The sequence below is a fragment of the Hirundo rustica genome, chromosome 26, assembly GCF_015227805.2.
Source record: "Hirundo rustica isolate bHirRus1 chromosome 26, bHirRus1.pri.v3, whole genome shotgun sequence".
Lineage (NCBI taxonomy): Eukaryota > Metazoa > Chordata > Aves > Passeriformes > Hirundinidae > Hirundo > Hirundo rustica.
Window position 1 is genome coordinate 2,379,849 of NC_053475.1, and position 27,680 is coordinate 2,407,528.

The window sequence follows — 27,680 nt, forward strand, 5'->3', positions numbered from 1 at the left end:
ATCAGCCCAGCCCCTGGCCAAAGGCTCCTCCAGCCCCTTCGAGGTCTCTGGAGCGGAGTCCTCCCAGCGCTGGCTCACCAGCAATGCCAGCAGGGTCTCGGCTTCCCCATCCCTGCAAGATGCCGTGCTGCCCGCCCCAGGCAGCGCAGCCATCCCTCCCGGTGGCTTTCACACGACTCGGGAAGCGTTTGCCACTCTGGAGCTCGCCAGGGCTCAGGGGACGGGAAGGAGATGGAGCTGCAGAGCTTTTCTCCCGGGTTTGTCGTTCCTCGCCTGGCAGACACACAGGCTGGATCTTGAGGATCCCCCTCAAACCGGCTGAACCCCAGGGACGGAATCCTCCAGGCCTCCTTGGGGGAGGGGGGAGCCTTCACCGCGCACGTCCCACTGCCCAGCCCCAACCCTGCCCAGGGAGGGGGACACCGAACCCCGGGGAGCTCCGGGGACGGCGCCGAGGCCCGGTGGGGCTCGGGAGGGCCAAAGCCGGGCCGAGCCTGCCGAGGCCCCGGGAAGGACAAGGGGACGAGGGGATGCCCTTGCCCAGGCACCGCGAGGGCTCCCGGCATCCCCGGAGCGGCGGCGGCTGCGCTGGGGAGGGGGATGCCCGGCTCGTCCCCTCCCGCGCCCGGCGGCGGCTCAAGGTGCCCTCGGCCCGGCCCCGCTCCCCTCCCCGGCCCCGCGGGACGCGACCGAACCCCGCGGGTCCCCCCGCACCTGAAGTCGCTGTAGGGGTGGATGATCCAGGCCCCCGCCGACTTGACGCGCTCCTGCTCCCGCTCCACCGCCTTCTGCGAGCCGAACATCCGCAGCGAGAACTTGTTGACGCCGGGCTGGAGCATCGCCCCGAACTGCCGCTGCATGAAGCTGGCCTGGCTCCCGCGGACCTCCTCGGCAGCATCCTCGCTCGCCCCCTCCTCGGCCGCCTTGGCCCCGCCGGGGGACGCGCCGCCGCCGCCGCAGGAGAAGGAGACCTTGGGTTCGCGGGGCGGCTCCGGGCCGGGGCTGCGCGGGGGTTCCCCGCGACGGCACTCGCCGTTCGGGGACCCCTTCCCACCGCGGGCCCGCGCCCGCCCCGTCGCCGCCGCCCCTCCGCGCTTGGCCCCATCGGCCGCCTCCTCCTCGGCCGCCGCCTCCCCGCCCGCCGCGCCGCGGCCCGCCCGCATCCTGCCGCCGCCGCTGCCCGCCGCTGCCGCCGCCGAGGCCACCGGCGGCCGAGTGGCGCCCGCCCGCGGGGGCGGGCCGGGGGGGGCCGGGGGCGGGCGGCGGGGCTGGGCCGGGGGCCGGGCGGCTCCGCAGCTCCCCCCGTCGGCGCAGCCCTCGCCGGTGGGATCGGTTACCGGGACCGGCCACCGGCACGGACAGTCGGCTTTCCGCCCCGACGGCCGCGGATGCCGGCGGAGCGGTCCCCGGTGCGGTGTGGTGCGGGACGGGCCGAGCTCATCTCGGGGCTCCGCCGCTGCCGGCTCATCCGCCGCGCCCGGAGGGCGCTGCCTACCCCCGGGACAGGGATGGATCCCCTGGCCTCGCCAGGTACCGGAGCTTTGCCCTCCCATCCCCACAAGGACACATCGCTCCAGCGCTGAGCCCGCCCTGAACACTGGCGTGAAGAGGAATCCCCCGAGGTGTACCCGCGGATGGAGACCCGGGACCGGCGCCCCAGGACAGCGCCAGCACCCGAATTTGGATACCGGACACCCGCCAAGGGGGCTGATGCTCTGCGGGAACGGGGCAACCGGGACCGGCGTCTCCTGCCCTCTGCCACGGGAACGGGCTCGTCCGGCTGCGGCTGCCCCGGGCTGCGAGGTGCCGGGATCGCCGGAGGGAGGATCTGGGGTGCGCCCGGAGCACCCCTGAGCTGCCGGACACGAGCCCGGAGCTGCCCCGAGCCCGCGGCTCTGGGTCCCCCCGGGTCACGGGCGGCGCGGGGAGCGCGGCGGTGGCACCACCTGGTGCCGGACAGGAGCCGCAGCCGGAGCCGTGCCCGGGGCGGGCACCGACAGCCGCGGGCCCCGCTCCGAGACCCAGGGCAGGAAACACCCCGAAATTCGCCCTGCGAACCACAGCGGCCTCGTTCTGTCAACTTCACCCTCGGGCTTGGCTGCCTCCAGGAGCACCCATCTCTCCAAAGCATTCCCAGGGCAGGACACTGCACCCCATCTCTCCAAAGCATTCCCAGGAGAGCACAGTGCAGCCCATCTCTCCAAAGCATTCCCAGGAGAGCACAGTGCAGCCCATCTCTCCAAAGCATTCCCAGGGCAGGACAGTGCACCCCATCTCTCCAAAGCATCCCCAGGACAGCACAGTGCAGCCCCTCAGCTGCCCCAGCCCATGGAGACACCGATCCAGCTTAACCTGAACGGAGGCTGGAGGCGCCCAGAAGCGAGGCAGCAGCTCAGGCTCACCCCGAGGCGTCGGGAAGCAGCGGCTGAGCAGGGTCCCCGTGGAGCTCGGAGCACCCGCTCTGTCCCTCTGGAACACGACGGGGATCCACACCAGGGCTCTTTGTGCCATCCCTGCCCAAGGTTCGATGTGGCAGCTCCTGAGCCACGCCAGGGCCTGCCACAGCTGACAAGGGTGACTGTGACACAGCCCGGAGCAGCAAGATGCCAGCTCATCCCTGCCCAGCTCCCGGGCCGCTGTCCCCTGTCCCTGCCCAGCCACACACAGGTGCTGCCTTGGCAGACAGGACCCGCCACTCCTCATAAAGGAAATTAAACCATGCATTGATTTTTCACCGGGATGGCTCAAGGCCGGGGCTGTGGAAGCCTTGCATAACCCATCCACACGGCACAGAGCCACGCTGCCACGGTAGGGGCACGAGGGACACCGCCACCGCAGCAGCAGTGCCACCACTGCCATCAAGCTGCCACCGCCTCTCTGGGTGCAGGGAGGCCACCACAGCCACGCTCCCCCTCTGTCCCAGCCCGGGCAGGGACAGAGGTGGTGACAGAGCAAGGTTCAGTCGTGTGCCCAGAAGGAAGCAGGCAGGGGCACCTCAGGCCAGCTGGGAGGCATAGGGCAGCTTCTCTTCAGCCATGGGCTCTGCTGCCTCACTCAGAAGCCCCCTGAGCTCAGGGCGCCAGCAGAGAAGGGGATTCCCCCCAGCTCCTGTCGTGGCCCCAGGGCCCTGCTCTGTGCCCAGCTGTCTCACACCTTTGCTCTCTCCAGCCACAGAAGGCAAGTGCAGCGGTTTCACGTTCACCACTCACGACGTGGTTCACTTCCCGGCAGAACCACCACAAGCAGGAAGAAAACAAACCAGCGTAGAAAACCTTAGAGAAGTTTGAGACACAGGAAGAGCAGGGCCTGTGAGGGCTCCTCGAGGCTGGGGCTGAGCCTTGACCCATCACAGCCACGAGAGAACTCTGGAGCAGGGCAAAGGGGAGACTGTTCCACGTGTGCCCCAGGCTCCTCCAGGCTCTGCAGAGCAGGGAACACTCCTCCCTCCCTCCTCCTCCCCTCCCTCTGAAGGCTTTTACACCCATCGAGCTGAATCTCCTCAGCAATTAGAGGGCAGCCAGAGCTGGCACCAAACCGAGACCGGCCTCGTGCTCTGCAGCCAGAGGGTCAGGCGGGCCCGAGGGAAGAGACCAGATCCAGAGGTGCAAAAAAGAGAGGAATCATCTTTATTTTGAAGTGTTAACAGATGGAACAGTTGAATGCTACCAGCAGTAAAGGTGTTAGACTCCCCTGAGCACTCGTCTGCTCGCGGGCCCCCGCGTCACGCACACACCGCGATGCCTCAAGCACAAGCGCACGCTGCTAAAACCTTAAAACCACCCCCAGCCCCGGCTCACCCTGCCCCTCCCCACTGCAGAGACATGAACAACCCCTGGAATAAGTTACAGCAATCATTGATCCCATCCAGCTCCTGGCTGCCTGTTTCAGAGCAACCAAGGACAGCTCGGCAGAGCTCACTGGGAATCTGCCAGGAACGAGCCCCTTGGCAGGGAAAGGTGCAGCCTCGCTCCTGGTGAGCCCCGGGAAAGACACAGAACCTTTTCCTGAACCCTCTGGTCAGATCAGGTCGTCTCCCAACAGCCACCAAAGCAGCTCCTCCCTCACCCTCACAAGCAGGTGGGACACAGCTGCACTCCCACCCTCCCCTCCCCACTCTGTACCAACATGAAATAATCTAGGACAGAGACAGCCAGAGACCTAGACTACCAGGAACAAAAGGATTTACATTTACAGGTAGAAAAACCCTCCCACGACTCTTTAAAAAAAAAAAAAAAAAAAAAAAGTATTTTATATTCTACAACTTAAAAGTTTCCTTAGAAAGTGAAGTAACTGAATCGCAAGGACGCACTAAGAATATTCCGTGGTGCTATTTACCGAAAAATTAAAAGAAAACAAAATTGTCCAGACGACTTCTTCATCTGCTCATCACCTGGCAGGAGGGAAAGAAAAGCCAGTCAGATAAACCCAGTTGCACCAGTACAGCTGCACTGGGGGCTGGAAGGGGCTGGTGGAGCCCATGCTGGGCCAGAAGAGCCTCTGGCTTCCCCCAGAGACCCTGAGATGCTGCAGCTCCTGCTCCAGGCTCTGCCCTGGCACTCACCTGGCCCTGCTCTTAGTTGGCGTTTCTCTGGCGGACGTTCTTGTCCTTGTGGTTTGTGGCGTTGCTCTTCCTGGGAAGGGAGAAGAGGTCTGAGGAGATGGAGAGCAGAAAGCTCCCCCAGCACCACCCTTTCATGTAACTCAGCTCCGAGCAGAGGGTGCAGGGATCAGATCCCAGAGCAGGGTCAGACACTGGTGCCACCCTGGGTATGTGTGGTTTACACGTGGGGACATTAAATAAACCACGGGGGGATATCTCCCCCCACTGAGTATTATCCCTCAGCAGCCAGCTCTTATCTTTGCATAAAACTTTTCTCTTTGGAGCAGATTCCCTGGCTGGATGAGACCTACCAGTAAAAATCTGCCTAAATACGAAGCAGTGAGGTACTCACAGTGGTGCAGAGCCTCCATCATCATCTTCACATTCAGGACAGCACAGAAAGAGAAAACAAAAAAAACCAAACATCGCAGGGAAGAAGACATCCAAAGTGACCTCTGCCTCCCGTTAAAGCAGTGGGAGCTGCACTCCAGGCAAGCCACTCCAGCACCACTGGGGAGCGTAGAGCTCCTGGGGTGCCCTGATCCACCCCCTGTGCTCACCCCCACGGCACCAGGACTTGGGACGGCTCCCAGATCCCAGCACACTCACAGCAGGTGAAGGGGAAGCCAAACAGGATGTTTCAGGAACGAGGCTTTAAGCAGCAAGCAGCAGCAGGAAGCCCCTTCTCCCTCCACCACACGTTGTGCTATCAAAACAAACACCGCACACCACGTTCTGAGCAGCACAGCTAAGGAAAAACACCTCTGCCAACACGTGCCAAGCCCTGCGGCCTTTCACCAGCTCCCTGACATCTCCCCACCACCCAACAGGAGGATCCCAGGTGTCTCCTTTGCTCCCCATCACCTCTTCTCCAGCCCTGGCTCCCCTGAGCCCCATGCTCCGGGCACTGGGGCTGCCCTGGGCCAGGATCTGCTCCTGGCTGGTGAGAGGACGGAGGCAGACACGAGGCTGGAACTACCTTCCTACTTACCATGTGAGGTGGCACCCAGCAGCAGAGAAAGGAAGAGTGGATAGGTAACACCAGCAAGGATATCAGCCCAAAGACAGGCCGGAGTGTCCCCACCCCGTCCCAGGTGACAGGAGCGTCCAGCTCCACAGACGGTACTGGGGGGAACTGGCTCGGCCAGACCTCGCCGTCACCTTTCGGGAGGGGCAAAGCTACCGAGACTTTGGGGCAGAAAGAACCACTTCCACACCACTCTACAGGTGTGTTTACTGAAGGGGGGGTGATGGCTGTATCCTCATCCACGAGCACTTGGAAACTTGAGCTCCTCTTGCCAAGGAGCACCAGGACATTTCACCTCTCTGTCCAAGCATCTGCTCCAGCCCTGACAGGGTCAGCACCAACACTGACCTGGACTGATGCCACCACAAACCACATCACACAGCGTTTCTGCTGGGAGATGTAGCTACAACGTCTTTAAGACAGCACTTGCCATCCAGCCAGGGGTGTCAGAGGGCAAAACACCTGCTTGTGAAACTGCCTGGAGCGGAATTCCAAGCCCTGCAATCAGGGGAGGGATCTGACCTTTAGCCCCTCTGCTGCACCTCTCCCGAGGCTGCTGCTCCTCGCAGGGGGCCGGGGCCCTGCAGGATCCCAGGCAGGAAGGATACAGAGCATTCACACGGCATTGTTAACAGCATCAGATAAAGGAGCTGACACAATGCAGATCCTCACCGATAAGGAAAGGGAGGAGCTGCTGCTTCCAGAACAGATTAAAGATAGTACCGGGTCTTTGAGATCCAGGATGTGTGGAGCTGATGACCCAAAACATCCTGAACTGAACACAAGTTAAGCTAAACCTGGTCTTACAGAGCCACTGACACAGTCCCCTCCCAGTTCTGCAGCACCACAAAAGCTCCAGAACTTATCCACAAACCACCTTGACCAGAGTGGGAGCTGCCAAGGCAAACCCAGCCCTGCAGCCACTCAAGGGAAGCACCTGAGCAAAGAGCAGAGGAACTGGTGAGACAAAGGGCCAGCCTGACCTGCATAGACCCCTCTCTCGCTCCAGATCTCACTGCAGGACTCTCACAAGCGGTGCCACCACAGGCAGCCTCAAGGCTGAAGTGGCACGGTACAGACTGGTTACCTCAAGTGCCCCGAGCTCTCAAACCACCCCTCCTCTGAGGAAGAGACCTCAGAACTCCCCACAACCCACCCTGCACCCCCACGGATTCAAACCCAGGTGCCTCTTACCGTCAGGAACCTCATCTGGCTTCCTCCTCTTCTCGTAGATGAAGATGATGGTGACAAGAACGAGGACCTCTGCCACGATGCCCAGGAAGGGCCAGAGCGCTGCCAGGCGGCTGCGGACGCGCAGGTTCACCGTGGCATCGCCGGTGCCGTAGGAGTTGGTGCCGTTGCAGAAATAGTCGCCCGTGTCCTGCTCAATATCCAGCTTAAGGATGCGCAGCTCTGTCTTGTTGCCGCTGGATTTGATGATGTATCGCCCCGAGGCGTTCTCCAGGAGCTGGAGGGACGAGGAACAGGAGGGAATCTCAGGGCAGTGAGGTTTGGGCGCCACAGGAATCCCCTTCTGGGGGGCACTGAAACCATTCTGGTGGCAGCAGGGCAGAAAGAGCAAACCACAGCACTCACCCCGTGACCACTTTTGTACCAGGACCAAGTGGTGACAGCGGGGAAAGAGGGATTCTTGCAGGTCAGCACACCCGTGTCCCCCTCGTTCCCATGCTCGGATTTCTTGTATGCCGTCACCTGGGGGGCAACTAGGCAAAGAAAAAAAATAAATTTGGCCATCTCATTATAGAAATCACATAGATTTGCGTTTCCTGCAGCCCCACCTCACCAGGATCAGCTACCCCAAAACCTCGGTCAGGCTGTTCCTCTCACTGGTTTGGCATTTTCCAAGAGGAAAGCGCATCAGGCTGCTTCAGGAAAGGCTCAAACAGATTTGTCCAGGAGGTATTATCCCTCTATCCATTCCTCCTGTGGGAATATGCCCACGGAAGGCTGGTTCAACGCAGGATCTCAGGGCTGACCCTGCAGACTCCGCAGTGGCCTGGGAACGGCGCTGCCTCTCAGAGAGCAGAGCCCTGCAGCCACATGAGGGCTGTGAGCAGCTTCTCCACCAGCTGAAAGGACACCCCAGCAAAGCGTCCAGGAGGTCACAGCTTCCCCACGGCCCTTCTCAAAGCCCAGGAGCAAAGAGAAGAAATTACCAGAGATATTCACTTCTCCTCTTATCTGCGGGTTCGCTTCGTAGACGCACTCGTAGATGCCGGAGTGCTCCTCCCTCTTCCCATCGATTCTACCAAAAAAAACCAGGATTCAGGTGAGCATCCAGCACAACTTATCCAGAGACACCGACCTCCAGACTCACTGAATCAGACACCCACAAGCATCAGCGGCCTCCTCCACAGCCAATCTCCCCCATGCCAGCAGAGTGTTTATGCTGCGCCGTGTACCTGCAGCAACCCAGCTCTCTGCTCTCCTCACACACTGAGGGTGGCAGAAGAGGGTTCCACGTGCACCACGTCTGCCACGGCCCTGTCAAGTCAGTGATCACTGCTCCAAGCTCAATGAAACACAGGGCAAAGCCGTGGCAAAGATCACCCAGGCCACGCTGCTCTGGATTGATCCCAGCACAGAGAAAAACTCACATTCTCCTTCCTCTAAAGCTGCTGCAATGAGATTTAGTGGATTACGCAGCCCTGCAACAAACCTCCCATTCTGCTGCTCAGTATACCCACTCGAGGGAAGGGGGCCCGCAGAGTTTGTCCCATGGCTGCCCTGGGACAAGGGGCTGTTTGTTAGCTCTGCCATGCACGGCGCTTTCCCACTTCCAAAAACCACTCAGCTGAGGAATTGAGGTCACGCGAGGGAGGCTGGGTTATAAATACTTTAATCCTTGTTCAGCTCCCTGTTGCTATGGGGAGACAGGCACGTCGGCACTGCCATACAAAGGGACACGATGCCTCCACAGCTGCTGGGTCGCAGCAGCCAGGCCTGACTGCAATCAGAAAGGAAAGCTCACTGCTCTGGCCACAATACGGGCTGGTGTTGACCCAGCATGGAGCACGGCCCACCACAGCTCCTTCTGGGAGAAGGGCTGGAGTCTGGAAGGGACATAAAGCCCCAAGGAGAGACAACGTGCACTGGAGCCTCTGGGAGCTCTGGGAGATGGTGGCTTGCTCAGAGCAGAGTTCCCTCAAAGCTCTGGGGGAACAGCTCTGGAACACTGCATAACCAGAGTCCAGCCAAACACCTGCTGAAAATCAGGAAACCTCTTTCCAAGAGGATATTTGCGGCACAAAACTTCCCCTTCCTCCTCCTTGCTCTCCTCCTCCCCATAAAGGAGAGGTTGGGCCTTACCTAAACTCTGTCAAACTCATCTCATGCGCCACAGTCCCAAAGCCCCACGCCAGCAGCAGGGCTGCAGGAACTCAGCCCTGGTCCCAGCTGACAGCGAACACCAGCTGCTTTCTGGGAACAGAACCTGCCCGTGCTCAGGCTCTGACCTTGCCCCGACACTCACACGTAGCTGGTGAAAGCACCCGTCTTCTCGTCCTGCTCCAGGATCTTGTCCTTGTGAATCCACTTGTGGCCCGTGATGGCGGGGTGCGGTGCAGACATGTTACAGCTGAGGATCAGCTTGCCAGAACTCTCAGTGACATGAGCAGTAATTTCTGGACCTGCATTCATAAAGAAATTGGACTCAAGTTAACCCGGGGTACAGCAGAGCCGACGTGGTGCCCAAGAACCTGCAACGTAAAAACCCCACAGCTCCTCGTCTCTATTCCCGGCTTCCACTTACCTTCACACAGTTCCCTACCAGACCTGACCGTGCCACCACCAGCATCCCCTGCGCCAGGTGACCAGGCCTGAGTGGACCTGGGACGGCCACGCTGGCCCTGCAGCTGCTCCCCCCACGAGCAGGATCGCTGCCGTGTCCGCATCACTCCAGCTCTCCGCTGTCCCTACCACGGGTGCAGCCCCGCAGAGCCCAGTGCTCGATAAGCAATGGAAAGGTCACTCTGAGGGCAGAGCACGGCTCTCTGCTGCTGTGAGCCGCCACAGAGCTCGTGTGTCAACACCTCCCAGCACCTGAGCAGCTTCAGACGCCTCCAGGTAGCACAGAGGGCAGCCGGGACCCTGTGTGGTGAGGGGGAGCGGACGGGATCGTGTGGCAGCAATACGTGCGTCACCCGAGGCAGCCCAAAGGCTTCAGCCACAACGACTCCAGGGAGAACACAGAGCCTCCGAGAGGTCCTGGGCCTCGATGTGCCAGGCAGCAGTAAATTATGCAACCTAAGATGACTCAGGCATTTCTACTTGTAGGAGGCTGTCCGAGAAGGCAGCTGCCATCAGCAGCACCGCTGCGGTCCCTGCCCTCCCAGCCCAATCTCCATCCCAGGCATTTTGCTTTTCCTCCTATCCAAATTCCCACTGGAAGAAGGGTTCTGCTGGAGCTCTCTCTACTCCACAGCACATCTCTGCTGAAAAGGCAGCTCTCCCAACTCCGGGATTCACGGGGAAGACCTCAGCAGGACTTTAATCTCCCTCCCAAAGGCTTCTACCAGTGGAAGCAGCCTGGGCGCCCCGGCGTTCGCCGCCGCCGGAACCCGGCCACGTCCACCAGCAACAAGCAACGACACCACACTCAAGTGTCACGCAGACACGGCCACTTCAAAAACGGTTGCAAATCTCAGACCTCAAAGCAAGGTTTGTTTCCCCCAACAGTCTGGGCCACCAGCACGGAAGCGAGCCGAAGCGGGGCTGCTGGAAGGAGCGGGAGCTGTACGAGCCGCAGGGAAGGGCCGCTGGTCAGTGGTGGTTAGGGCAGAGTCGACCACAGAATCGAGGGCTCAATTCGCAGCCAGCACCAGGGCTCGGAGGCGCTCGGAGAATAAGCGGCAGGTTTCCAGGTTCTTTGGCTCCGGAAAAGGCCGGCGGGATTTGCCGGAGGGCGAATTGGTTGGGAAGCCACAACCCTTTTTGAGCAGGGCCATTCCGGGTCAAGTCACAGGTGGTGGGGAGATTGACAGAGGGTGGGAGTCTCTCAGTTCTACAGCTGGGGTGGGAGGGTGGGGGGAGCTTTCGGGAGCCACAGGACACGGGTGCAGGGGTGAGCATGGCAGGAGACTCAAGACACCGGTGTCCGAGCAAGTGCCAAGGCCTCGGTGCGGCCACTCACGTTCGATGACAAAAACGTTCGCCTGGGAACGGATTCCACTTGACTTTGGGCTCTTCGACAAGTGGTTGCGGTCGGGGTCGTTGCTAGCCCGGCACTCATACATGCCCGAGTCGTCGCCCGTGAGGTTTGCGATGGAGATGGTGCTGGTGGAGTGCAGGTTGTAGGTGGCGTTGATTTTGACACGGTCCTGCCGTGCGCCATCCCAGAGCTGAGCATAGGTCTCATTGGGGTCGTTGCCCTCAAACCACCACTGGATCTCAGGGATGGGATTGCCAATCGCCTCGCAGTACAACTCCACGCTGTCCTGAGTCAGTCTCTTTTGAGACAGCGGTGACTTTATAAAACCAGCTATGAGTTGAAGAGGTATTAGTGCAAAGTGTTAGTGCAAAGCAAGAATTCACCTTCCACGAGCAAAAATAACCCTGGGCGACTGGGGAAGAGGCTGCACACCGCCTCCAGATCAGCGCACTCTTCCCTCCCCCCCTCCGCGCTCTGAACTCTGCCTGGCTCAGACGGATTTTGTATCTCCTGCGGCTCCGCTGCAAAACCAGCGCCCAGCGCGTGCCACCATCCAAACTGGATGCCACAGGCATCGCCCACCTGCTCTGAGGGACAGCCCAAGGCCTCTGTCTGGCCCCCAGTTCAGGAGAAAAACCCTGCATTTGTGTTTCAAGTGCTTATGCAGCCTCCGCGTCGCCCATCCTGTGCTCTGGCAAAGGCGCTGCACAGGTCACAGCACCATGGACGGCCGGGGACAGTGAGGCAGCGGGACCCTGAGCGAGCCCCCATCCCAGCCAGCTTGGTTAAGAGAACTGCAGCAGAAAAAGGGCTTCACTGTGCCCCTGTGGCCCCAGGAGGAACGTGTCTCTTCCCCCTCGCTGCACAGCCCCGGGCTGCCTGACCGTAATTCGGAGCTGGCCGGGGCCCAGGCCCCCCCCTCGCACAGCCACATGCACTGGCCACACGCAACCGGCCCCTCGCCTGCCCACAGCCCTGCTCCATCCCTCAGCCCCCCAAAGTGCCCAGCAGGAGCTCCTGAGCACAACCCCGAGGTAAGAACTTTTCTTTTGGGGGGGGGGAGGAGGAAAGTCTTGCAGTCCTCAAGGTGCCACGAGCCAGGCGAGGAAACGTGTAAATTTGTTGTCATACAAACAGTGAAATCTGAGTTTTCATCTCGGGCAAGAACAGCCTGCGGAGCTGAACAGGCAACAAACAGGCCAGAGGCACAGGCAGCAGCTGCAGGCCGGAATTTGGGTATTTTTCACTCTGCCCTCGCAGGCAGAGGCCGGAGGGTTCAGTGCTGGAATCAGCCAGTCCAAAGGTCGGTCCGTGCGCTGCAGGCAGCGGAGCTGCCAAACGCCCTCGGGCTCCAGGGCAGGCACGGGGCAGCGGCCACAGCCCCAGGAGCCCTTCCCAGGGCAGGCAGGAAGGGAGGCTCGGCAGCTCCACTTCGGGAAAAGCCATCAGGCACTGGTGGAGGTCACTACGTGACTCACCCCCAGCCAGGTTTCAGAAGGAGCCGAGCCTGAGACACGTCCTTCCTGTACTAACAGGCAGCTCGCACCCCAAGAACCTTCCAGGAATTAATCTGCCCAGTTAAAAGCACTTTGTGATCATACACAACCCTCCCTGGATGCGCCATGATGTGCAGGCACAGAGGGAGGGGGCTTAGGAGAAGTTTTTGGGGGGTTTTGAAAGCCTGAAGGTGTTTTAACAAGAAATCTTAAGGCTGCTTTTTGTGACAGTTAGGAACAAACCAGTGTCACAAACCCAAGTTTGCTCAAACATGAGAAAGACACGAGTTAGCCTGTAAGCTAAGCTTGACTCCTAAAACAATTAATTCCACGTTTTTCAAAGGAAAAACTAGCTTTTCCTGCTAAGGCTTTGAATGACTTGAAGGATAAGCATGGCTGAAAGAGAAAGGAGCCCCCATGGGGAGATGACCAAGGCACTCTTAGGAGGAGGCAGACACTAATTTTAAACCAAGCAGGAGGCCCAGGGGTACCCAGAGATGTTACGGGATGGGGATATCAGCTGGGTTCCGCTCCCAGAACCACTGACCTGCGTGCCACAAGGGGGTTTTTTCCACACCACAGGCCTGTGATCAAACACTCCCAACCCTGACAAAAGCCCTGGAACTGCCCACAGCACTTGCACCAGCCCGTCTGCTCCAACTGCAGCACCGAATTAAAGTCGGAGCTGGTAAAGATCAAGGGTTTTACAGCTACAAGGTGATTACTGTACGCTGACAAATAAGCTGTGCAAGGTTATTTGCTCCGAGTTAGAGGGTACCTCGTGCAGTTTAAACAGGTTAAAAGGCTCCAGCAAGCAGCACAGCAGCAGCGAGTACCACTTGAATTCCCATGGGATTAAACGTCCCTCCCTGTCCCCACCAGGATTCTGAGAGCAGGAAATCCCAGCCGTGGGAATCCCTGGGCTGGGAAGGCGCCTGTCGAGCCCAAAGGCACAGGAAGCACAGCCAGCACCAATCCATTGGGAATCGATCAGGGCTGCTGCCACATTTTCCAGAGGGTGACGGCTGTAAGTGGGGCTGAGGGTCCCAAAACCCAGACGCTCCACACAGAGCTGAGGCCAGATGCTTCCCCGGGCACAGCGCGGTATCCGAGCCAGCAGAGATGGCAGAGACAAGATAGCATTCTCCAGAGTCACCTTCAAACTAAAAACACCTCTCCCCCCAGAGAGGGAGGAGTCCTCGGGTGTTAACAGCAGTGGGACGTGGGACGTGCTCAGGGTGGCTGAGCCTGGTCACAGCCCCACGGGGTACACGCTCCGCCTGACAGGACCTTTGTTTCTTGGCTTGGGAAGGGGAAAAACTGAGGATACTAACCCTTTTGGCTGTTTAAGTTAAACTGTAAAATCTGGCCTCAAGCTTTGCACAACCACGTCAAACTCAGAGTTCCTCCTCACGAGGGCACAGAGTCCAGGCACACGCCGACCTGTGCTCCACGGGGTGAGCTGCAACCCAGTCTGCTCCGTGAAACCAAACCTAAACGCTGCTGAGAGGACAAACCCCTCTTTTCAACCCCCTCAGGCACCAGCACAGCCCCACACCAAGCCCGGGCACGGCAGGCAGGACATGGGCATTACACAACCGGAGCTCGTCCTTCCAGGGGTTTTCAGGCCCAGGATAGGAAGTGCCTCCTCCACGTCCCACCGGTGCCAGTCCCCAGGCAGGAGGGCGCTGCCAGGAAGCCACAGAGGGAGCGGGATGTGGGCACCCCGGGCAGCTCCAGGTGCTAAGCGTGAGGTTTAGAAGGAGGGCTCTGCCCGGCAAGAACTAAAAATGCAATTGTGCAGAAAGAAACTACGGAGCACACACTTGGTTTTCCGGATCCTCCCGCTCTTTTCGCCTTCACCCCTGAAGAGTTCGGTTCTACCGTGCTGAATTAAGCGCAAACAGGCTACAAATTGTTCGAGTACTCAAAACGCCAAGCGGCCAGGGCCAGCTGCTCGCCACTGGCGACCAAACCGAGCCTCTTCCATCTGCACCTCGTGCCAAGCCAGAGGCTGCGGAGTCCTGGGGGAAAACCCGGCCGGGTTTGCCACGAGAAGGCGAAACGTGGAGCGCCAGCACGGGGCAGAGCCCGCTCATCCCCGCGGGAGGAGCTTTAACCCACCGGGGCTGCCGGAGCCGGGCCCGCTCCCGCCCCGGGGATTATCCTGAACATCGTCAGTGTTTAAAGCTCGGGGACCCGCTGGTACTCCTCAGCCGCCGAAACAGGAGAAGCGGCTGCGAGGAATAAACTCCTCGGTTTTCCTAAGGAGAAAACAACCCAGCGCGGCTGAAAGCACCGCCGGATCCCGTCGCCCCTCCGGTTAAAGAGATGAGCGAGCACGCGGTGTGCCGGGGCATCCTCCGCCCGAGCCCCGGGACTGCCCGACGGCAGAGCGGAGCCCGGCCCGGCCCGGCCATGCCCCGATAGCCCCAGGGCGCCTTCGCTCCACCGGCCCCGGCCCCGCCCGCCGCGGACGTGCCCCGCCGCAGGCGCCCGCACCGCCGCTCCTCCCCCCACGCCTGCCGCTCCCGGACCCGGCCCGGAGCCCACCCGCGGGGCCGGGATCCCGCCAAGGCTCCTCGAAGCCCCCGCAGGACATCCCACCGTCCAACCCCCCCACGGAGCCCCGCGTGGGTCCCCGCGAGCTCTCCGCCACCCCGGGCCGCCCGAATGGAGCACCCCCACCCCAGCCCGGAGCCACCCCGGGCCGCCCCGCTCCGGTGTCCGTACTTGTCCCCGCGGCGCCGGCGGCCATCGAGCACAAGACGAGCAGCGCCAGGACCGCGCGCGCTCCCGCCGCTCCCGCCGCCATCTCCGCACGCGCCCCCGCGCGCCGCGCGCGCGCTATAAACCGTGACCGGGGGCACCGGGGGAAAGGCGGCGCCGATCGGGCACCGCCCCCGTCGCCCCTCCGCTCCGACCAATCGCATGGCGCCGCCCCCCCTCAGGCCACGCCCACTCGATCCTGCGCGGCCAATCAGAGAGAAGATCACGCCGAGAGCCTGCTCGTCTCTCCTGGCCCCGCGGGCAGAGCCGGTTCGGGCCGGGTCCCGCCGAAAGCCACGCCCACCGGCAGGGGCAGCCAATGGGGACGGGCGTTGGGGGGCGTGGCTGAGGGGTCCCGGGGAGGCACCCCGGTGCGGCCGGCTGACCCGGGCGGGGTCCGAGACCGCGGAGGGACGGGGCGGGGGGGGCGCGGACAGGTCCGCACGTGTCCGGCCCATGCCGAGCCGGGGACACGCACGCAACCGGGGGGAGCACCGGAACCCACACGCCGCCCAGGCCCTGCGGCTCCCCGGGGCAGCAGAGTGGGGCAGAGTCACGGGGGGGAAGCCAGCGGGCGCTCGGGCATGCGGGGGTCCCCGGGCAGGGCCGGCAGCCGGCCACGGTTGGGTCGGAGGCACGCAGAGGTTCCCGAGGCCGCCTGCGGGTCTCCCTGCACAGCGGGATGTGTGGGAAGGAAAGCGGGGCAGCGCTTCCTCAGCGCAGGGAGTCCGGCACGGACAATGGCTCCTGCGGACACCGCGGGGCCGCTGCCGGGACAAACCGGCCGAGCCGCACTGCACGGGGCCCTTGTCCCACAGCCCGTGGTCAGGGCTGCCCCGGGGTGCAGGGAACGGGCTCTGAGTGACAGTGCAGTCCGTGGGGCCAGGGAGGTGCTGTGGCTTCAAGTCCCAGCCCCAGCCCAGCTGGAAGTGTCTGATAACCCCAAGGGGCTGGGCAGCTGATAACCAACAAGGCAGCTGGGGCAAAGAGGGCCTCTGTAGGACAGCAGCTTTGTCTCCAACTCTTCTCCATCCAGCAGTGAGCCCTTGACTGAGTCAGCCGTGGAACACACTGGAGCACTCACAGCCGGGGGGTACTGGGCAGGGGGCAGGAAAAGCCAAAACAATGGGGCCATAGGCGCCAGTCCCACCAAGCGCTCTCCACGGGAGATCTGCCAACCTCATCCCAGAGAATTTCTTCCCCATGTCCCGCCCACCCTAATCCACTGGCCCGGCTCCCCCAGCACTGGAGGAATGTTGCAAATGTGGCTCCTGTAGTGCAGAAATTTGGTGGAGGATGGTGCCCATGGCACCCCACAGGCCGAGGAACTGCCTGTGGTCTGGGTGGCTTCCAGCATCCAGCACTGGGGAGGGAACTGGCCACAAAGGCAGAGGGCACATGGGCATGGCCCTGCTGATGGGGGTGCACAGAGCAGCCCCCCAGGAAAGAAAGGAGAGGCCGGCTGTGAAGGAGCAGCCGGGGCTGCTGCCCCGAGCCGCCCCGCCCGGGTGACCTTGGAAAGCCGTTTGCCAGGCCTGAATAAAGCGACAATAATCCTATTCACCTTTTAGCCTCATTTCCTAAGGCAATAAAGCACATGCCCTCGCCGCGTGCAGTCGCAGGTGTCGCTCAAGCCCTGATCCCATTTGCACGACTCCAGCGAGGGAAGTTTTGCTCATTACCCCTCTGACGAGCTTTGTGCAGCAGGGGCAGGAGCCCCAGGCAGGCGCTTGCCAGGGCCTGGTCCCTGCCCTGGCTCCGAGGCTGCTCACCCCATCCAAGCCGAGGAGGCGCCGGCAGCGACCGGGGCTGGGAGCTCCCCGCAGCCTCCGGAGCTCGCATGTCCCAGCCGGTCCTGCTCTGTGGGCTCAGGGCACGCCCAGCTGGGATCAGAGCAGCTGCAAGGGCCCTGGGCACCCATGGGGCGCCCGTCGGCTACCACTGAGCACGGCCAGGCAGTGCCCAGGCAAGTCTGCTGCCTGCAGAGCAGGGAGAAGGCAAACACCTTCCCTTTGCAGCACTGGAGGGTTTGGCCCAGGCAGAGACTAGGTGTAGGCCACAGCTCCAGGGCAGAGGCACTGAATGCTGCCTGGGAAGGGCAGAAGATGCTCACCAGACAGAGAAAACCCTGCTCAGATCGCTCCTGCTCACTCTGCAAGGTGGTAAGAGGGTTTCGTGAGACCCACAGCTGCCCTGCAGCCCCATGGGAGAAGCAGCCAGCCCATCCCCCACTGCTCCACGCCAGCCCATGTCTGACACAAACCCCTTGTAGCCTGGGCGCAGACTGGGCACAACCTCACTCGTGCAATCACAACCCCTTCCCTGGAAGAACTTTATTAAATAGTGTCCAAAAAATAACAGAAGCAGAAATACTCAGCATGACCCCGCCCCACCCAGCTAGTTAAAAACCACAAACAGCTTATCCCACACCCCAGTGCTGGTGGCTGCCAGGCAAGCTCCAACAACATGGGGGTAGAGGAAGGCAAAAGGGTCCTCTGGGGAGTAGCACAGACAGCTGCAGGGTGAACCCCAAAAGGTGTTGAAAGCCAAACAAGCACTCAACACGCTGCCCCCCCCACCAAAGCAACCACTCACCCCCCCCACAAGCCCCCCAAACTGCTGCTACACCCCATTGGATGAAGAGAAGCTGAACATACCCAAATGAGGGGCAGCCAACACCAGGCCGGGTTGTCACTCCTACCGCCAGGCAGGCCACCAGCACCTCAGTTTTTTGTGGCTTTGTAAACTCCCCCAACACAGCTTCCCCCTCTCCACCCTTGCCCCCCCGGAAGTTTATAAAATAGGGGGGTTATCTTTTCCTGCAAAGACAAGCAATGGGATTTCCTTTGCAACAGCAGGAACAGTCTCCCTGCGAGGTAGAGAGTTAATTTGGGGCTGACAGATCCTAAATTCAAACCAGTTTGTTCTAGTGAGGGTAAATTCAGTAGTTTGTAATAAGTTTTGCAAAGCCAGAGGGCCATCAAGATTCCTCATTCCCGAGTCATCCTCATCAACCGTAACAGCTCTCGGCTTCCTCCTCCATCTCATCATCCTCGTAATAGTCATCATAAAAGAGGTCTTGAGCCCTCATCGGGGCTGGAGTCTTGGTCTTCACACAGTACTCAGCCAGCGTGGTGGGGACCTTCACTCCATCCCGCTCAGCGTCCACCTTGGTGCCCAGCACTTGCTTCCTGGAGGGCGAGAAGTGCGGGGTGAGGACAGAGCTCTGCACCACAGCCCTCCAGAGCCCGTGTCCCACAGGATCCCAGCACAGCCGGTGCTGGAGGCCCAGGCTCAGCACGCACCTGATGATGTCCGTGTACTCCCGGTCCTTCCCTTTGCTCTCCTTCCATTTGCGGTACATCACGGAGGCGTCCACGTTGGCTGGGGAAAACGTGTTGGGCTCATTCAGCAGCGAGATCACACTCAGCAGAATGGTCCTGGCATCGATAAACATGAGCAGGTCAGAGCTGAGGCGGGTCAGCAGCACCACAGCAGTGCCAGCAGCCCCACTCTGTCCTGTCCACAGCAGGAGAGGTCCCCAGCAGAGGGGAGCAGGCCAGGCAAGGGACAGCAGCACATGGGCTGTTGGGCTTACACTCATCCACGCACAATCTCTGGCTGCTCTCAGCAAATCTGACAGCCTGAGAGCCTCCACCAGCCCCCTGGCACGTCCTGCAGGCTTTGGGAGCAGGAGGCTGTCCCCATCCTCCCACCTTCCCATGCCTGCCCTCGGATGAGCCTCCTGCCCGCAGTCCCCCAGCCCTCACCGCACGTTCTGGGTGGGGTTCCAGCGCTCCGACGGCAGCTCCCCGCTCTGCGGGTCATCCACAGGTGGGTGGAGGATGGAGATGCAGACATCACCTGTCTGAAAGCACAAGAGAAATAGGATCCTCAGGAGCTGCTGCCCCAGCATCTCCTCACTCGCTCTTCCCTTTGGCTGAAGCCAGGTGAGGTGATCCCAGCTGTCCCTTCAGTCCCACAGGAGCGGCACAAAAGGGGGACAGGCACCCCATGACGGCCAGCACCGTACAGGTCAGGCTGCCCAATGCCCAGCACGCTGCGCCCCTGGCGTGGGCCCCAGGGCCAGGCACGTCGCTCGTCCTGCAGCCACTCCTGGCACAGGCACAATGTCCCCAGGCGTGAGAGCCATCAGGCCTGCAAAGCCTGGCTGACCTGGAGCCTGCACTGGGACAGCAAAGGGGCTGTCGTGAGCTCGTTAGCGGCGTTCCCTGTGCCAGGCACTCATCGCCAAAGGCACCGAACGTCCAGTGCCAAAGGCTGGCGTTGGCATCCAGTGCCACCACAATAGAGGCACACGTGTCCACGGACCGTCCAAGAGCCTCCTCGCTGTCCTGAGGGACCTACCTCGTAGATATTGGGGTGCCACATTTTGGTTAGGAACCTGAAGGCAGGAGGAGAGTAGGGGTAGTCGATGGGAAACCGGAGACGAGCCTGCAAGGGAATGATAAGGTGACGTGAGCACCAGCTTGTGAGAAGGAAGGGACGGAAACCACGGAGCCTCTGACAGCTCAGAGAAAAAGGAACCTCTGCCAAGTCCAGCTGGGTGCCTGCTGGGACGGAGCCTCTGCACCAGCCAGCTTTGGGGGCAGGACACGGGCCCTGGGGGCAGGATGGACATGGCCCTGGGGGCAGGATGGACACGGGCCCTGGGGGGCAGGATGGACACGGGCCCGGGGGGCAGGATGGACACGGCCCTGGGGGGCAGGATGGACACGGCCCTGGGGGGCAGGATGGACACGGCCCTGGGGGGCAGGATGGACACAGGCCCTGGGGGCAGGATGACACGGGCCCTGGGGGCAGGATGGACACGGGCCCTGGGGGGCAGGATGGACACAGGCCCTGGGGGGCAGGATGGACACGGGCCCTGGGGGCAGGATGGACACGGGCCCGGAGGGCAGGATGGACACGGGCCCGGGGGGGCAGGATGGACACAGGCCCTGGGGGCAGGATGGACACGGGCCCTGGGGGGCAGGATGGACACGGGCCCTGGGGGCAGGATGGACACGGGCCCTGGGGGGCAGGATGGATGCCAGCCCCATGGGCACCCTCTCAGCACACAGAGTGGGGTGAGCAAAGGGGCCGTGCCCAGCTGTGGTGGGTAACACTAGGCTTGTGTGGGCCTCACAGACTGAATCCTGACTTGGTCCGACATAGCTGTGAGAAAGCCAACAGCTCTTCATGAGAACAGAAGCCTGCAATGGCAAAAAAACAACTTGTTTCCCTGCAAAAGGATTCTACAGATTAGGGCTGTTTTTCTTGCACCTGTTTCAACAATCCCAACCCTCTCAGCAAAAGAACGAAAACAATATCTCACAAACAGCCCTTTCTTGCACATAGAAACCTTGTCCGAGACTGACCAACTACTATGGGGTAACAGCTTGTTACTGACCAATAAGAGACAGACTCAGGAGGGTTTAAAAAAACTCTATATAAAGCGATGTATAAAATAAGGTTTAACTTTTTTTCTCTCCTTGAAAGAGTGTCTCATCTCTCTGAAATGAGGTCAGCAGCGACATCCAGCAGCAGCTCCTTGCCCCCATCCTGCCCATACCCTCCTGTCCAGCTGGGCTCACTGGTGCTAACCCAGTCCTCTCCAACGCAGAGGAACCAGCAGGAGCTCATGGTGCTGGCACCCAGCACAAACCCTAGAGCAGCACAGGGAGCCAGGCAGAGAGTCTGGGTCACCCCCAGAGCTGCAGTCAGGGACAGACCTTGGCTGTGCCACTGGAGAAAAGGCTGTTTACCCTTCAGAGCTCACGGGAAGGAAGCATCAGGTGTTTGGAGCTCCGATGAACACACCGAATCTAAAAATAGCCTGTCACTGCTGAGAAGAGACCCAGTCCAAACTGGCCGCAGCGCACAGCTCGGGGGCTAAAAATAAAATCACATGAAGCTCAGGCTGCAGCCCAGGGCTCCAGCAGGGACACTCAGCCACCACCAGCTCCTCCCACAGCCGCCAAACCCGCAGGGCTGAGGCTGGGCAGAGAGGGGCTCAGTATCCATCTCTCAGTGAAGCCTGAGGGGGCACAGGGACCTACAGCAGCATCTCACACTCCTCGGAGCAGCTGCCCCAGCCCACCAGCACCAGGAATCCAAGAGCACGGGGGGCAGCTCCTCCCTGTGTGGCTGCACAGCTTCCCAGTGACTGATTCAGCTTTCAGCTCTTTCCAGGCCCTGGGAGCAAACTTCCAGATCAAGACTCAACACGACAACTCCTTGAATGCTTCTTGCTCCCTCATTTTACGCACAAGAGAATCCAGACCCTGGATCTGTGGCACAGGACGGGGAAAGAGGGAAGAGTGCAGTGGGGGCCGTGCTGTGTGTGTGGAGAGCAGGGCAGTGACACTCAGCCCCATGCTGGGCTCTGGCCAAACAGCTGAACGGCGCAGAATAATCCCCTTTGTTGTGTCAGAGGGGATCAGAACAAAACCGGCTGAGGCAAAGCGATGCCAGAAGGGGCTTGGACAGCAACAACCCCACCCTGCCGTGTACAAACAGGTTGGTGTCCCCACAGGCTGGAGAGGACTCGGCCCCTCCGCTCTCCTCTTATGCACAGTCTAACCAGGACCCTCAGTGCCGAGTTTGGAAGCTCTCGAGCACACAACAGGAGCACGAGTGGCTGAAAGGGTGAGAGTTCAGAGGGTTTCATCGGGGAAAAAAAACCCCTCCAGTTCAGAGAAGAGATGAAACCTGGCTCTGAAGCATCAGCTTTGCCAGCCCGGGAAAACAAACACAGCGAACTCTGGGTGACTCACCCTGTGCATCCCCACCCTGACAGCAACAGGATGAAAACACAAGAGCTCAGTGGAGGAGGGAGGATGAGAAAGAGGAAGAAAACAGCTACCCCACATTGCACAACACCTGAGAAGAGCACACACACACATCCTGCCGAGGGGGAACAAACACCAAACACCTTCTTCCACCTCAAACCCCAAACCAAGCCACGACACTCACTCCCCAGCCCAGCTCCTTGCTCTCACCCTGGGCTGTCTCTATCGGCCCTCGAGGGACCTTTGTCTCTTCCCCCCGGTCTGGTGGCGATGCCTCGGATCCCCTCCAGGGGAGGGAACATCAGCGACCTGGAGCCCGCTGTCCTGCACCCTCAGACCAGGGGGGCGGGTGAGGCAGAGCCCCCAAGGGAGCCGAATGCTCCTCACAACGAAATGGCCCTGGGCAGTTTGGCAGCAGCCACCTGGGCACCAGCTCCCTGCCAGGACCACTCCGAAGCCACAGGAACCCCCAGGTGTCCAGCGAAAGACCCAGTTCTCCCTGGCCTTCAACAAGCCGGGAGCAGCTCTGTCACGACCCCCACACCCACCCGGGACACCCTCATAGGGTTCCAAAACTCCTTCCCAAAACACCCAGCACACGCCCCGACACCGCCTGCCCTGCCTTGGCACACCCCACCCCCCCCAGCCCCATCTCCCCCCACAGCCCGAGCCTTCCCCGCTGCCCCCGCCGCTCACCTTGAAGTACCCGCCCTCGTAGTGGGTGTCCGGGGGCCCGAAGATGGCCACGTCCCAGGTGTACAGGTCCCCTTCGTCCACCAGCCCGACCCGGAACCCCTCCACGGGCTCCTCCTGCAGCCCCTTCAGCTCCAGCAGCAGCGCTTTCTGCGAGCTGGGCACGGGCGGCCGCGCCATGCCGGGGTGCCGGGGCTCTCGGGGGGCGCAGCGGCCGCTCCGGGGCGCGGGGGGGCGGCGGGACCGGGGCCACGCGGGGCACGGCGGGGGCTGTAGTCCCGTGAGGGGCGTGGGCAGCGCGGGCACCGCCCCTACGGGCACCGCCGACCAATCAGAGCGCGGGGCGGGGCAGGCGGTGGGCGGGGCGGCCCCGCCGGTGACCCCCGCGCTCCCGGTCGCACAGTCCCGTCCCACCGAGCGAATCCGGCGATGGGCAGCGGCCCCGGAGCTCCGCGGCACGCAGAATCTCGGCCCGGAGAGCAGCCCCAGGCCTGCCTGCAGGTGCCACACCTGTGTGACAGTTCACAGCGCCGCCAGGGCGGCACCCGGAACGGGAGCAGCGGAACGATGCCTCCGGCGTGCCCGGCTCGCACCTCCCTTTGTGTCACATCCCGTCAGCTGTGCCTGCGTCAGGAGCCGCCACCCGCAGCCTCACCCAGACCAGCACCACGTCCTGCCTGCAGGGAGCAGGACATCCGCCCAACACAACATCCCGAGCCCGCGGGGATCCTCCCACCGGCTCTTCCACTCAGGTGCTCCGCAGTCCCGCACCTGCTGCCAACACTAACCCCTGAGCACGGAGCTTGCCCCAGGGATCTGGGCACTGCTGCACCTCATTCTGGCACTTCGTGCTGCCAGGAGGTAAGAAACTGACCACTAAAAAATAATAAAAAAGCTTTAATGTCTTACAGCAAACCAAGAATTGAACAGTATAAATAATGACCAGACGAGTTTAAATAAATAACCCCCGGCCTGACACGCAGCTGGTCCCGGGGGAAGGGGATGTGTCTCATCCAGAGCCTGCGCTCCACACATCCCAAACCACCTTAGCCCTCCCCAGCTGCCCTTGTGCAGCCACAGTCCAGCCCCACACTTTGTTCCTCCTGGGCCTTCGCAGATCACAGCTTCCATGTCAGTAGGTGTCAGGATAACACCTAAAAGAGGTCTCCCAACGCAGCTGGGCCAGAGGATCCATGCCTAGGAAAGGCTGCACGCAGGGACACGAAGCTGCTGGGCACCATCACAACTGGGCAGGGAGCATGGAAACTGGGAATCTCTTGCTGGGCAGCCCAGGGCTCTTCAGCCAGCGCCCAGCCAATGCCCCGTGCTCACCATCCAGCTTGGAAGGGGGGCCCCGCAGGGCCGGCAGCGCTGCTCCCACCCGGCATCACTCCACAGGCTTCACCTTCGCTATGAACAGGGCGGTGGCTCTCCTCAGGAACTCCTCCCTGCTCATGGAGGAGCCGAGCTTCCTCTCCTGCAGCGCCTGGTCCATGGCCAGTGCCAGCCTGTCGGGGCCCAGCCTGGAGCCGGCCTCCAGGTAGCGGCCAGGCCGAGAGCCGTGCCCGGCGCCCAGCGCGTCCTCCAGCGCCCGCAGCACGGCCTGGCACAGCCGCGTGTCCGCCGAGTCCCCAGCGCCCAGCACGGCGAACAGCGCGTCGGCCTTGGCCGCGAACTCCAGCAGCACGCAGCAGGTGAGGACGCCGTAGCGGAACACGTCGAACGGGACGGCCTCGTGGTCGCGGCAGCGGACGCGGCGCAGCAGCTCGGCCGCCGCCTCGGCCGGGGCCGCCCCGCGCTGGCAGATGCGCCGCAGCAGCTCGCTGTAGAGCCGCCCGTCCACGCCCGCCGCCCGCCGCCTCCCGCCGCACCCCAGCACCTCGTAGGCCGCTCCGGCGTTGCTGTCGAAGGCCGTCCTGTCGCGACAGGGCACAGACACAGAGAGGCGGCCTCGCCCCCCCGCCCCCGCCGCCCCCCGCCGCCGCCGCTCGCCGCACCTGTGCGAGTGATGAGCCAGGCACACGTACCACAGCGCCCGGGCCAGGCGCTGAGGCGGCCCCGGGGGCTCCGCCGCCGCCTCCGCCAGCACCAGCCGCTCGAAGTACTCGGCCAGGAAGGACACGGGCTCGGCGGGCCGCGCCTCCAGCACCTTGAGCAGCGCCTCCCGCACCATGGCCGTGACGCCGGCTCGCAGCAGGAACTCCGCCGCGCTGCCCTCCGCCAGCCCGCCGCCCCCCGGCGCTGCCCGCCCCGGCTCCGGTAGCCCGCTGCCCCCCGCCGGCACCGGGGCGGCGGCCGCTCGCCGCTTCTCGTACGCCGCCATCTTGGAGCGCACTTCCGCCCGGGCCTGAAGTTTCGGTGCCGCCATCTTGTACACTGGCAGCCAATCGGTGGGCAGGAAGGCAACGCCAGAACGCGGCCATTGGGCGAGGCCGCGGCAGCCATCTTGTGTATGGGCAAAGGAGCGGTGTTGTCGGCGGTAACGCGGCGGCCGCCGCGGCCGCCATGTTTAATGCGGGCAGATGCCCCGCCCTTGGCAACCTCGCGGGCGCCGCGGACGCCACCGGTGTCCCGGGGCGAAGGACGCTTGCTAGGGCTCGAACGGAAACAGCTCTTTATTGGAGCACCGGTCCCACCCGCCCGCCGAGCTCACGCTTCCCCCGGGGCTGCCTCGTTGTGACAGACAATCGGCCTTCGGGCTCCCGACCGTCCGCTTGTGCCGGGAGCCGCGAGCGCCGGACCCAGCCCCGTGTTCGGTGCCAGCCCGCGGGGATCCAGTCCCGGACGCGTCCCTGGCCTCGTCGCTGTGTCACCCCTCTGCTCATTGCCCTTCCAGGCTTTGCCTCCCGCGGCAGCCGCCGGAGCTGCTCCCCCTCTTGCTCCCGCTCCTTCTTGCTGGCCGGGGGCCGGGCGAGGCCAGCGGCAGCCGGAGGGACAGCAGGGACACGGCTGGAGGGCTGGGGCCATCAGCCGGCTGCTCCCACTCCTAGGACAGCTGCTACCGTGATCTGAATAGTTTCCAAAGGCGTCGAGACACGGCTCCGCTCACGATGAGCCCCAGGAGCGATCCCGCTGTCCCCATAGCAATGGCAGCGCTCGAGCTGAAGGAATCTGTGAACACAAGGAGCTGTTATCACAGCAGATGCCGGGGGTCGAGGGAATCCCCCCAGCACTAGCAGTGGCACGGACACGAGAGGCTGCAGCCCCACCCGAGCCACGAGGGCAGAGCAGGGCAGGGGTGCGCAGATCACCACCACTCACTCACCGTCCACGACCATCACCTCCAGGCTGACCACCTGGGCGCGGTGGCCGAGCAGGACGCACTGGTAGTGGCCCTGGTGCCAGGGCTCGGCGCGGTCCAGGTGCAACGCGGTCCTGCTGCCCGCGGACTCCTCCCGGTACTGCGAGAGGGCTGCGGGGGTCCGGAGCCAGCCCACCGTGGCGTTCCCGGCGCACCGAGCGTGGCACTCGATGCGCAGGGCCCTGCCCCGCGTCCCGGTGGGAGGCAGCGACCAGATCTGCAGGCTGCAGGGAGGCACTGTCCCCACGGATGGCCCTGTCCCCGCCGTGACAGAGCCAGGGGGGGTGGTGGTGGCCACAGGCGCCGTGGGGCTGCCTGAGGTGAGGTCCTGGGGCACAGAGGGCTCCGTGGAGGGAGGGTTGGTGACAACAGCCAGATCCAGGGTGGTCCCAATGTTGGGCTCCTGTGCTGTGGTGGGGTCACCTGTAGGGACACTTGACCCTGGAGGAAGCGCTGTGGTGGCCACGGGCCTGGCTGTGCCGGGGCTCTCTGTGGAGGTGACCACAGCCACCGGCTGCTCCATCACAGCTGCAAACACACAGCAGCCTCGGTCACAGGTGACCTCGCTGCAGCCCCGACCTCCTCCACCCCTGAGCACAGTGAGCAGGAGCAAAGGGGCACTGCCAGGAGGGTCAGGTACAAGGATGGGAAATTCAGGATGGTGCAGAAATTCAGGATGGTGCAGGGCTGCTCCTGCTTGGCAGAGATGTTCTGAGGATCACAGGGCAGTGGGGGTTGGCTCCAGGGGATGGGATACATGTGGGTTGGGGGGCCCAGCCCCTCCTGGCACTCACCCTCAGCACTTGCCACCAGAGATGCCACCAGGGTGAAGGTCTCCTGCCCAACGTTCAGCTTCACCTCGCACCTGAACTCCACCCCTTCTGCCACCTCGGTCCCTTTCAGGGACAGGATGGAAACAATGTTGTACAGCTCCTCATCGGTCTCCTCAAAATCAAAGTCTGTGTTCTCCACCACCTGATGGCCCCGGTACCAGGTGAGGGTCACCCCAGCAATAGGATAGAGGTGCGTGGCAGAGCAGTTCAGGTTGGCGGGGTGTCCTGGGCGCAGGGTGTGGGGAGCTGCCTCCAGCCTCAGCGTGTCTGGGAGGGCTGGAAAGGAGCGGCAGCGTCAAGGGTGATTTTTGGCAGCACAGGAGGAAAGGGGCTGCCTTGGGGATCCAGGGCTGCGCTGGGAGGCAGTGAGGGACGGGCTGGGGAGTGCTTACCGTAGACTTTGAGTGGGACGGTTTTCTGGTAGTGCTGCCCGTGGCATCTGCCCTCGCAGATCTTCATGCCCTCCGTGGCCACGGTGGCGTGTCGGACGTGCAGGATGCTGTGGGTGGAGAAGGAGGAGATGGTCCCCAGGGCGGTGTCCAGCCCCCTCCATTCCACCTTGCCCCCTGGGCAGGCCAAGGAGCAGTTCAGCTCTGTCGAGCCCCCAAACGACACCACCGGCTCCCGCGGTGTCACCACCAGCCTGTCAGCGGGGCGCCCTGGGCAGGAGGAAAGCGCAGGGTCAGGGGAGGGGACAGCCACCAGCACAGACAGGGAGCTACAGCAGCGACGTGGGGACAGGATGGCTGTCACGGGTCGGTGACAGGGAGGTCCTGGGGCCGTAGGATGAAACAAGGAGAGCAGCAGCAAGGCAGGGCAGCGCAGCGGGTCGGGGGATTAGGGTGGCTCTTGGCCCCGTGGCACTCACCGCTGCAGCCCCACAGTGAGCCGAGGAGGAGAAGGACAGGAGCCGGACCCATCACCCACAGGGCAGCAGCAGCAGGGCTGGTTTTCCCTTCTTTCCTTCCTTTCCTCCTTACAGGGAGTGGGTGCCGCT

At 62.3% G+C, this 27,680-nt stretch overlaps 4 protein-coding genes across 5 annotated transcripts; all 4 read right to left on the minus strand.

The window, feature by feature from the left end:
- Positions 1 to 3,606: 3,606 nt before the first annotated feature.
- On the minus strand, positions 3,607 to 15,120 carry BSG (basigin (Ok blood group)). 2 transcript variants are annotated; one of them, XM_040086696.1, is made up of 9 exons: positions 15,027 to 15,108; positions 10,780 to 11,127; positions 9,121 to 9,277; positions 7,805 to 7,893; positions 7,224 to 7,351; positions 6,822 to 7,095; positions 4,953 to 4,977; positions 4,562 to 4,631; positions 3,607 to 4,390 (listed from the first exon to the last, which is right to left on the minus strand). In XM_040086696.1, the coding sequence occupies exons 1-8, from the start codon at positions 15,106 to 15,108 to the stop codon at positions 4,574 to 4,576; spliced, it is 1,161 nt and encodes a 386-aa protein (XP_039942630.1). In that variant the 3' UTR covers positions 3,607 to 4,390; positions 4,562 to 4,573. The 2 variants fall into 2 exon arrangements, with proteins under 2 accessions (XP_039942630.1, XP_039942629.1); XM_040086695.2 differs by lacking the exon at positions 10,780 to 11,127 and having other exon boundaries at positions 15,027 to 15,120.
- Positions 15,121 to 17,516: 2,396 nt separating this feature from the next.
- On the minus strand, positions 17,517 to 22,776 carry CDC34 (cell division cycle 34, ubiqiutin conjugating enzyme). The gene is made up of 5 exons (XM_040086980.2): positions 22,553 to 22,776; positions 19,431 to 19,517; positions 18,833 to 18,930; positions 18,368 to 18,502; positions 17,517 to 18,253 (listed from the first exon to the last, which is right to left on the minus strand). Exons 1-5 carry the CDS (start codon positions 22,727 to 22,729, stop codon positions 18,073 to 18,075), a joined length of 678 nt encoding a protein of 225 aa, XP_039942914.1. The 5' UTR covers positions 22,730 to 22,776; the 3' UTR covers positions 17,517 to 18,072.
- Positions 22,777 to 23,430: 654 nt separating this feature from the next.
- Positions 23,431 to 24,872, minus strand: TPGS1 (tubulin polyglutamylase complex subunit 1). Its single transcript, XM_040086772.1, has 2 exons — positions 24,547 to 24,872; positions 23,431 to 24,465 (listed from the first exon to the last, which is right to left on the minus strand). Exons 1-2 carry the CDS (start codon positions 24,870 to 24,872, stop codon positions 23,937 to 23,939), a joined length of 855 nt encoding a protein of 284 aa, XP_039942706.1. The 3' UTR covers positions 23,431 to 23,936.
- A 484-nt stretch (positions 24,873 to 25,356) lies between these two features.
- On the minus strand, positions 25,357 to 27,604 carry MADCAM1 (mucosal vascular addressin cell adhesion molecule 1). Its single transcript, XM_040086779.1, has 5 exons — positions 27,552 to 27,604; positions 27,076 to 27,342; positions 26,645 to 26,959; positions 25,815 to 26,378; positions 25,357 to 25,660 (listed from the first exon to the last, which is right to left on the minus strand). Exons 1-5 carry the CDS (start codon positions 27,601 to 27,603, stop codon positions 25,548 to 25,550), a joined length of 1,311 nt encoding a protein of 436 aa, XP_039942713.1. The 5' UTR covers position 27,604; the 3' UTR covers positions 25,357 to 25,547.
- Between the last annotated feature and the right edge of the window lie 76 nt (positions 27,605 to 27,680).